The sequence below is a fragment of the Coregonus lavaretus genome, assembly GCF_964263955.1.
Source record: "Coregonus lavaretus genome assembly, chromosome: 20".
Taxonomy (NCBI): domain Eukaryota; kingdom Metazoa; phylum Chordata; class Actinopteri; order Salmoniformes; family Salmonidae; genus Coregonus; species Coregonus lavaretus.
In genome coordinates, this window is record NC_140007.1 from 46,707,717 (window position 1) to 46,718,713 (window position 10,997).

The 10,997-nt window shown below is 46.4% G+C and overlaps 1 protein-coding gene across 1 annotated transcript; it reads right to left on the reverse strand.

The window, feature by feature from the left end:
• Positions 1-1,875: 1,875 nt before the first annotated feature.
• LOC311147825 (transcription factor Sox-18-like) lies at positions 1,876-5,809 on the reverse strand. The gene is made up of 3 exons (XM_084184617.1): positions 5,390-5,809; positions 3,786-4,267; positions 1,876-3,491 (listed from the first exon to the last, which is right to left on the reverse strand). Exons 1-3 carry the CDS (start codon positions 5,790-5,792, stop codon positions 2,799-2,801), a joined length of 1,578 nt encoding a protein of 525 aa, XP_084040743.1. The 5' UTR covers positions 5,793-5,809; the 3' UTR covers positions 1,876-2,798.
• Between the last annotated feature and the right edge of the window lie 5,188 nt (positions 5,810-10,997).

The window sequence follows — 10,997 nt, forward strand, 5'->3', positions numbered from 1 at the left end:
CTCTTCCCCTCAACATCCTTCCTACACACACACACACACACACACACACACACACACACACACACACACACACACACACACACACACACACACACACACACACACAGACCACTCCAACATCCTGAACTCCAACAGGAGTTTCCTGGCCATTCACATTCCTGCTACTTTTACATGTTATTGATGAAACTTTATACTGACTGTGTCCTGCACTGGACCTGCTCACAATTTCACAGCGACCCCACTACACACTGCTGCAACCATGATCCTAATGGGGACAACACACTGCTGCAACCATGATCCCTATGGGGACAACACACTGCTGCAACCATGATCCTTATGGGGACAACACACTGCTGCAACCATGATCCTTATGGGGACAACACACTGCTGCAACCATGATCCCTAGGGGGACAACTACACTGCTGCAACCATGATCCCTATGGGGACAACACACTGCTGCAGGGATCATGGTTGCAGCAGTGTGTTTGAAGAACCATTCAGAGTGGGATCTTTGCCCGTTATGTTAAGAGTTCCCTTAGAACACACAACGATAAGCACAGCCTAAGCGCTGACATGACAAATATTTTAAAAAGAGACACATTTTAACAGTTAGATCCTCGTAGCGTATTAAAGAAATCTAACTCTCTTTTTCTCTAATCCAAAAAGTTAATTGAGTGTTCTGGAAACAATAATAAAAATCAATTTCTCTTTGATCTACTTCCCTTCTCTCCCTGCGTTGAGAGAGGAGCCGCGAGGCGAGGAACAGTAAATCTTCCTCCCAAATGGCACCTTGTTCCCTTGTTAGTGAAACGCTGTCGACCGCGGCCCATAGGGAATAGGGAACCAATTGGGACTCAGCCTCTGCGTTCTGTTGTTTCGTTCTTGTTAAAAATGTTTTCTTTCAGTCAGCGGTTTGGGAGGGAAAAATAGGTTCATGAGCCAAACTAATTTAGTGGTGATCAGAACTCCACCAGGATGGATTCAGACAGTCAGTCGGCTTAAAGGTTACACACTGGAGAGATTGTCTTTCTGTCTGTCTGTCTGTCTGTCTGTCTGTCTGTCTGTCTGTCTGTCTGTCTGTCTGTCTGTCTGTCTGTCTGTCTGTCTGTCTGTCTGTCTGTCTGTCTGTCTGTCTGTCAGTATGTCTGTCTGTATGTCTGTCTGTATGTCTGTCTGGCTTTCTGTCTGTCTGTCTGTCTGTCTGTCTGTCTGTCTGTCTGTCTGTCTGTCTGTCTGTCTGTCTGTCTGTCTGTCTGTCTGTCTGTCTGTCTGTCTTTCTTTCTTTCTTTCTTTCTTTCTTTCTTTCTTTCTTTCTTTCTTTCTTTCTTTCTTTCTTTCTTTCTTTCTTTCTTTCTTTCTTTCTTTCTTTCTTTCTTTCTTTCTTTCTTTCTTTCTTTCTTTCTTTCTTTCTTTCTGTCTGTCTGTCTGTCTGTCTGTCTGTCTGTCTGTCTGTCTGTCTGTCTGTCTGTCTGTCTGTCTGTCTGTCTGTCTGTCTGTCTGTCTGTCTGTCTGTCTGTCAGTATGTCTGTCTGTATGTCTGTCTGTATGTCTGTCTGGCTTTCTGTCTGTATGTCTGTCTGTCTGTCTGTCTTTTCTTTCTTTCACAGTAACAACAACATGTTGTGTAAACCACAAAAAACTCTGACTAGATTGAAGTGAAATAACACCACTAACATGTCTAATGTAGACTAGACTGACCTAATAACACCACTAACATGTCTAATGTAGACTAGACTGACCTAAAAATAACACCAGAAATACAATCTGAAATCTGAACTAACTGAACAAACAGGAAATCATATAAATCCTTAGAAATAACTTTATTTATTTAGTAAAATATTTAAAAAGCAATATATTCATTTACAAAATGCCCTCTTCAATTAAAGAAAAAGCAACCGAAGTGTAAAATAAAAAAAAATAATGTCTGTGTCGAAGCAATGTTGTAATTCCAATGACGTACTGTATGAAATAATGCTTTTATTTTGCCTGTTTGATTTAATTGCAGGGTGACTGTTTTGTTTGTTTTATTCCTAACTTTGTTTTTGAAGATAATTATTACCAAAAGTTTTTACCTGCTCAACGTGGTTCTCAAAGAGGCAATCTGGGATTCAAACAACAACAAAGCAGTCAACCCACCACTTTTATTTGGCACAAAGGCTACATATCATTAATATTTATTGTGCTTAATGGATATCCTAATCCCCGATTCCCCTTTCATGTGTGGTGAAGGAAATTAAAATATGAACAAGTGTTTGATGTAAATAGAAACAGTGAAACTTCGTTGAAAATTAACTCCTAGTCTCCTAACATTGCAGACCTCATAAATTCACATTGTATTGAAACAACAATCCTCTGCTTCCATTTGTAAAATATATATTTCATTAGAAAGATTTGGAACATAGTGATCTTCCTATACGTATATTTGTGACCCAGTGCAAATAAAACAGTTTTTCATAGAAATAATTTCAATACAATCTACACAAATAATACAAAACAACATGAACTAGGAATACCGTATATATAAATGGCTATAGTAAAAAGGAACAGTTTTATCATTATAAATGTTCTGCCTGTCTGGACAGGAAGTAGAAGAGCTCAGTAGTCTTTAGTGGTCTGCAGTAGACTGTAGCAGACTATAAAGCATTGTAGTGATCTTACCCTGAAAGTCTTTAAGACTCAACTGCAGACCTGGGTCAAGTACATCAATCCAATGCTTTCCAAAAAGTTTTTTAACATACTGTATTTGACCAACAGGTCGGTAGGCTGCACTAGACCTTACTAGACTGTAGTACATGTAACTAGCCAGTAATACAGCTGCTGTAGTAGACAGCACTACTAGCATCAGACAGAGCAGAGATGAGAGGACTGCTCTGGCTCTCCTCACAGACGGTATTCCTTCCTGGTGGTTTAGAGAGGGGTGCGTTGGTATACCCCTCCAGAGCTTTCGAGACGGGGATGAGGGTACTCCCATACCCTTCCGTACGAGTCCGGCTGGCACTGAGGTACCGGTCAAACTCACGACGGTCCACCTCTGTCCAGAACTCAACTGACGTCGGGCCTAAGTGGTTGGACCCAGCCTGGTCTATGGAGTCCAGGGTCTGGGGATTAGGGTTGGAGGTGGGGGCCAGTGAGGAAGAGGAGGAAGAGGAGGACTCGGGTGGTGGGGAGAGCTGCCCCAGGTGGGAGGTCTGGGGGGTGTCTGGTCCAGCGCTATTGTACAGGTAACTATAGCAACCAGAGGACATAGAGGAGACAGAGGAACTAGTGATGGGCTGGCGGGGTTTGACTGGCTCAGAGCCCTGGGGGTTAGAGTAGGGACTGGGAGAGTTCGTAGGCTCTGGAGCCTGGCTGAGGCACTTCTCCTGGGGAGGACGACAGAGCAGGGAGACATTCTGGCTCTGGCTAAGATGGTGATCATGACCACTTTGACCCTGACTATGACCCTGACTATGACCCTGACTATGACCCTGACCCTGACCCTGACTATGACCCTGACCCTGACCCTGACTATGACCCTGACCCTGACTATGACCCTGACCCTGACTATGACCCTGACTATGAACCTGACTATGAACCTGACTATGAACCTGACTTTGACCCTGACTATGACCCTGACTATGACCCTGACCCTGACTATGACCCTGACCCTGACCCTGACCCTGACCCTGACTATGACCCTGACTATGACCCTGACTATGACCCTGACCCTGACTATGACCCTGACCCTGACCCTGACCCTGACCCTGACTATGACCCTGACTGTGGCTGTGAGGATGGCTGTGGACGTTGTGGTGATGGCTGTTATAATGGTGGTGATGGTGGTAGTTACTCCAGGCACCATGCAGCCCTACGTCCTCCTGCATGTGAGGGGGAAAGAACACCCCTCCGTCCCCTCCTCCCTCCTCCATAAAATCCAGAGGGGACATCTCTGGTGTGGGCAAGCCGTAGCTCTCCAAGTCCCCGGTGTGGAGGTCCCTGAAGTGGCCCAGTGGAGGCAGGAGGTGGTGGTGTGGATGAGCGTGGCCTGGATGTCCATAGCCATCCAGAGGGTGTCCGTAGCCCTCCCCTGCCCCAGGAGCCCCTGCCCCTCCCTGGGCTAGGCTGTGGAGCAGAAACCCCGGTTCCCGTTTGAGCTTCTTGGCCTGTTTCTTGCGGCGGGGGCGGTACTTGTAGTTGGGGTGGTCCGTCAGGTGTTGGAGGCGGAGTCTCTCGGCCTCCTCAACGAAGGGACGCTTGTCCAGAGTAGACAGGGCCTTCCACGACTGGCCTAAAGATAATAATAATGTATCAATATATATACCATTAATACCATTATTAGCAGCGGTAGCACAATCAGCATCATAATCATAATAATTATCAGCATTATCAACATTATCAACATTATCAACATGATTGACATCGTACATTTAGCTAATATCAGTTGTGTACATCCAATTATAAACTGGGTGGTTGAGCCCTGAATGCTGATTGGCTGAAAGCCGTGGTATATCAGACCGTATACCACGGGTATGATTTTTACTGCTCTAATTACGTTGGTAACCAGTTTATAATAGCAATAAGGCACCTCTGGGGTTTGTGATATATAGCCAATAAGGGCTGTATCCAGGCACTCCACGTTGCGTCGGGCTTAAGAACAGCCCTTAGCCGTGGTATATTGGCCATATACCACACCCCCTCGTGTCTTATTGCTTAAATAGAATCTGCGCAGCTCTAAACACGTTCTGGATAGAGTTTTTACATATTGTAGATACTAAGTGATACTGTTGAATAATAAAAGCCTAACTAAATTCAAAATCTACTTCTTTACTCTCAGGAATAAAAACTGGTTTCACGTTTCACTATTGCTTACTAAAGCAGTACTGCACATATTGAACAATGAAACCCATCCTACGTGTGGATTTGGCTTGAACAAGATGTAGTACCAGCAGCGACTGAATTCATACCAAATAATTAGAGTTGATTTAACTGATTCATTGTGGTTCGTGACATGGCAAAAAACATTCACAAAACATGCTTTAATATTGCACACAGTCATAAGTCAAAAAAACATGCGGAATACTGTGTGTGTGTGTGTGTGTATGTTTGTGTGTGTGTGTGTGTGTGTGTGTGTGTGGTGTGTGTGTGTGTGTGTGTGTGTGTGTGTGTGTGTGTGTGTGTGTGTGTGTGTGTGTGTGTGTGTGTGTGGTGTGTGTGTGTGTGTGTGTGTGTGTGTGTGTGTGTGTGTGTGTGTGTGTGTGTGTGTGTGTGTGTGTTTGTGTGTGTGTGTGTGTGTGTGTGTGTGTGTGGTGTGTGTGTGGTGTGTGTGTGTGTGTGTGTGTGGTGTGTGTGTGTGTGTGTGTGTGTGTGTGTGTGTGTGTGTGTGTGTGTGTGTGTGTGTGTCATAACCTACCCAGCATCTTGCTGAGGACAGCGTTGTGGAGGTCTGGGTTCTGAACAGCCAGTTGTTTCCTCTCGTCTTTAGCCCACACCATGAAGGCATTCATGGGCCGACGGATCCTCGACTCGCCCCCTGCTCTCCCCTCAGCGCTGCCCAGGGAAGGTGCTTTTGGGTGGGTCGAGTCAGGGCTTCCTGCCCCTGTCCCTGGTTCAGCTCCAGCCCCTATCCTGGCCTCTGTACGGCCCCCAGCAAGGCCACGGTCTCCAGATCCTCCATAGAGGGGGGTCTGGTCGAAGGGTCCTAGCCCACGATCAGAGCCTGGGCTGGGGGAAGAGACCCATAGATGGCCCTCGGCTCCGTCCCGGCCTGGTAGAGAACTGGGCTCACGACAGTAACTAGACTCAGATATATTCATTCCAGCTAGACAAACTCCTGTTGTTGTGTAAACTTCTGTCGGTGTTCTTTGTGTTTCTTAGTAAACACAGACAACGAGGACAAGGCTAAAGGTTTTAAACAGCGTTCAGAGAAACCGATAGACACAGAGGTAAGAGGAGCAGGAAGTGCAAAGCAAAGCATTGACCTCTGAACGGTGGAAAGGTTCAGCCGAAACCAGGAGTGCAAAGTCCCCAAAAAAGTTCCACGACTCTTCCTCTCTCTTCTCTCTCTCTCTGTTTTCCAGAACCTAAAGGAGTGTGGTGTTATCCTCCAGAGCCGTTTGAAAGTTGTGGTGAGGCTTGATAAACCCGTGGTGTAAATATATACCCAGCCTAAACCAATCAAACGCCAGGGAGACTAGCAAGGCGAGCGGGAGGGGTCCGGCAGTGGGAGAGTTCCCACTCCTTTCCTCCCCCCCCCCTCCCTCCTTGTCCTATCCGCTCGGAGCTCACACAGAGAGATGCAATCCGAGAGGCCCATTGTTTCTGCTCACACACACACACACACACACACACACACACACACACACACACACACACACACACACACACACACACACAGCTTCCCCAGCCACGCTGTGTGTCTCTGTCTCTCCCTGCCTCCCGACTCCCACCTCCTTCCCCCAGAGTCCCTATCCCAACCCCCTCTCCCCCTCTTCCCTCCCCTCCCATCATCTGAGGCTAGGGCTGTGGTGAAAGGAGACCACACTCAAAGCACTGCTCGTTAGCGGTGTAGCTCTTAACAACAACAGTCAACTCTCTCTCGCTTAGACTTTCTTTTAGAGAGCAGAAAACAGCGAAGAGAGCTGAAACACCGCACCACTTGCACCCGGTAGTAGTCATGAGGGTAACGCCCAAATTCCTCAACATGGTCTCACTAGGACAAATCAAAACAGTGACGTGACCGTTGATGCCGATTTTTTTGATGTAGATAGGTCCACCGAATAAAAACATTAGAACAAGACAACGTAACCCATATGTCACACGCATGACCTCTGACCTTATCTAAATAATGACAACTGACCTGTCCTGTTGCAGCGACAGTTAAGTCATGTGATGTGCTGTAACATTACAGAACATTGTTGACAAACGTAAGAGCGTGTAGGAAAGGGGTGTGGCCTAATGGGGCGTTAATGTCCTTTAACCCAGGAGGTAAAGATCAAAACCTAACAGGTCTCAGAGGACACTTTAGCATGTTACTTATTTCCCTCATTAAAATGCAAATCAATTTATAAAATCTTTTACATGTGTTTTTCTGGATTTTTTTGTTGTTATTCTGTCTCTCACTGTTCAAATAAACCTAACATTAAAATTATAGACTGATCATTTCTTTGTCAGTGGGCAAACATACAGAATCAGCAGGGGATCAAAAACGTTTTTCCCTCACTGTATATGTGTATGTATATGTATTTATGTGTATTTATGTGTATGTATGTGTATGTGTATGTATATGTATTTATGTGTATGTGTATTTATGTGTATGTGTATGTGTATGTATGTGTATGTGTATATATATATATATATATATATTATATATATGCCCGAGTGGCGCAGTCGTCTAAGGCACTGCATCGCAGTGCTAGCTGTGCCACTAGAGATCCTGGTTCGAATCCAGGCTCTGTCGTAGCCGGCCGCGACCGGGAGACCCATGGGGCGGCGCACAATTGGCCCAGCGTCGTCCAGGGTAGGGGAGGGAATGGCCGGCAGGGATGTAGCTCAGTTGGTAGAGCATGGTGTTTGCAACGCCAGGGTTGTGGGTTCGTTTCCCACGGGGGGCCGGTATGAAAAAAATAAAGAATAATGTATGCACTAACTGTAAGTCGCTCTGGATAAGAGCGTCTGCTAAATGACTTAAATGTAAATGTAAATATATATATGTACATATTTGCGAGAAGAAAGAAAATATATGGGGGATTGGAAGTGATGCAGACAATTACATTGATGGAAGTTACAATCTATCTGCAATATTAAAGCTGATCTACCCCCTAAAAATATATATATATAAAAAAAAACACTAGTAACCCTCTGTAGATACACATTGGGACTATCCAAATAAAGTGAAAGACTGTTTAATGAAGTTAAAATAAAATAGTCACTCATCAGATATTATTTGTCACATGCGCCAAATACAACAGGTGTAGACTTTACCATGAATAGCTTACTCAGAATTAAAAAGTAATGTATGGTAATTTTTTTAGCAAATCAGAGAGAGAAAAAATAAATGGTAACACAATAAAATAACAATAACGAGACAATATACAAGGAGTACCAGTACTGAGTCAATGTGCAGGGGTACCAGGTAGTTGAGGTAATAACGAGAATATATATAAGGGGTACCAGTAATGAGTCAATGTGCAGGGGTACCAGTACTGAGTCAATGTGCAGGGGTACCAGGTAGTTGAGGTAATAACGAGAATATATATAAGGGGTACCAGTAATGAGTCAATGTGCAGGGGTACCAGTAATGAGTCAATGTGCAGGGGTACCAGTACTGAGTCAATGTGCAGGGTCACCAACATTTTCGGACCACTAAACAACTATTGATTTAGAACCACAGGGAGTTACCGCAAGTCGCAAAGAAAACAGGAGCTGCCTCCACTATTCCAGCACCATTTCAACTTCAACATTACAACATCATCAAATCACCTCTGCTTAGTCTAATACAGTGACAACTAAAACATTTTTAAAAACAATTTAGTCCAATCAACGTAAGCTAAATATGATGTGGCTGTCCGTGTTACTGATTCATGTGTATGTGTATGTGTGTGTGTGTATGTGTGTGTGTATGTGTGTGTGTGTGTGTGTGTGTGGGTGGCAAGTAAAAAAACATGTTGACTCACCCTACTTGTAGAGAAACACCAATGCCATCCTCCTCTTTCATGTTGCCGAAACGGTCTATCACTCTGTCATACAGTACATGCTTTTAGTTTTTGTTGTCTAAAATGCTCTATAGTCTAACTTCCTTTCATGGGCAACAATTAAAAATAATAATATGCCATTTTGCAGACACTTTTATCCAAAGCGATTTACAGTCATGTGTGCATACATTCTCACGTATGGGTGGTGCCGGGGATCGAACCCACTACCCTGGCGTTACAAGAGCCATGCTCTACCAATTGAGCTACAGATGACCAGCTAATATTAGCCTACTACATCTAGCTACATACTGAACCATCCTCACAGGTCTGAGGCACAATGTGTGAATTAATGGTTGGATCAGAATCACCGTTATAATCATTGGCCAGTACGGATAATTAAGGAAAACCACAAGTCCAAATCCCTATCTCCATCCATGACCAATTTAGGAAAGGGACAATTTTAGCTAGATAGCCACCAGAGGACAAAACAATGAGATGCAACAGTGTCACGGATTCTGCCGAGGCTGCTCCTCCTCCTTGCTCGGGCAGGCTTCGGCGTTCGTCGTCCCCGGAGTACTAGCTACTGCCGACCGACGTTTCGGTGTTTGTCTTGTTCTGTCTTGAGTGGTTACACCTGTTCGCTATTATGTTTGATTGTAGTCCCTATATTTACCCATGTCTCTCGTTTGGTAATTGTGTGTTATTGTTTTGTGTCTAGGCTGTATCGGCATTGCTGTTTTGTCGTATACGTGTATTTGTTTTCCTCCCTGTTAGGTGGATTTGTTTTGTATGTTCTTTACTGACTAGTAAAGTACGTCTGCTAGTATCTCTGTGTCCTGCGCTTGACTTCACTCACCGCATACACGTCGCCTCTTGACAGAATAACACACCTTCATGGAGTCAGCAGTATCGGCGTTGCCAGCGGGATCACTGGAGGAGCGCGTAATCCACCAAGCGGCCATGATCCAGGACCTGGGCACCGCCATGCAAGGGGTGATGGACACCTTGAGGCGATGGGAGAGAGGAGGTTTGCCCACACCTCCTCCAACGATACCACCACCATCAGCCATACCCATCGTTCCATCTCCGGAGTCCAGTGGGATTCGGCTCTCGCTCCCAAGGGCTTATGATGGCACCGCGGCCGGGTGTCAGGGTTTCCTGCTCCAAGTAGAACTCTACCTGGCAACCATCCACCCGGCGCCCTCGGGATACGAGAGCGTTTCCGCCCTCATCTCCTGTCGGTCCGGCAAGGCATTGGAGTGGGCCAACGCCGAGTGGAGGGGAATAGACGCCGCTACAGTCAGCTATGCGGAGTTCTCCCGCCGCTTCAGGGCGGTTTTCGATCATCACCCAGAGGGGAAAGCGGCGGGTGAGCGTCTGTTCCACCTCAGACAGGGGAAGAGGAGCGCGCAGGAATTCGCACTGGATTTCCTGACTCTGGCTGCCAATGCGGGATGGAATGAGAGGGCCCTCATCGACCACTACAGGTGCAGCCTAAGGGAGGACGTTCGCCGAGAGTTGGCCTGCAGGGACACCAACCTAAGTTTCGATCAGCTGGTGGACATGTTGATTCGTCTGGATACCCTGTTGGCTACCCGCGGACGTCCGGAGTTGGGGCCGTCCATTCCATCCCCCAGCACCTCCGAGCCGAGCCCTATGGAGCTCGGGGGTGCTGGTGCTAGAGAGAAGAGGAGAGAGACCAGGAGAGAGGCCGTCCCCTGCACCAACTGTGGCCGCAGAGGACACACTGCGGTTCGGTGCTGGGGAGGGTCTCCTAGGGATCGAGGCAGCAGGCCACGCACTGATGAGTCATTCCAGGTGAGTAAGCACCCAACTCACCCAGAGCTCTCTGTTGTACACCTGTGTATTAAAGTTGTGTTTCCCAAGGTTTCTCCTCACTCCCAGCATAAGGCGCTAGTCGATTCAGGCGCAGCTGGGAATTTTATCAATCGCTGTTTCTCGTATAAGTTAGGGATTCCCCTTATACCAGTTGATGTGCCCTTCCCCATCCATGCCCTAGATAGCCGCCCTTTGGGGTCGGGATTGATTAGGGAGGTCACAGCGCCACTTAAGATGAAGACGCAGGGGGGTCATGAGGAGATTATACAGTTGTATTTGATTGACTCTCCTGCGTTTCCCGTGGTGTTGGGGCTTCCCTGGTTAATATCTCATGACCCCAACATTTCATGGCAACAGAGGGCTCTCAGGGAATGGTCTGATCAGTGTGTCGGGCGGTGTATAGGTGTTTCCGTAGGGGCAACGACGGTGGAAAGTCCGGACCAAATGCCCGCAATGCACATTCCTCCTGAGTATACAGATTTGGCACTC

Coding starts and splice junctions, on each gene's coding strand:
- LOC311147825 (XM_084184617.1), bottom strand. CDS start 5,792: ATGAATATATCTGAGTCTAGTTACTGTCGTGAGCCCAGTTCTCTACCA. Junction 4,268..5,389: donor TGTCCTCAGCAAGATGCTGG/GTAGGTTATGAC, acceptor TATTATCTTTAG/GCCAGTCGTGGAAGGCCCTG. Junction 3,492..3,785: donor ATAACAGCCATCACCACAAC/GTCCACAGCCAT, acceptor GGTCAGGGTCAG/GGTCATAGTCAGGGTCAGGG.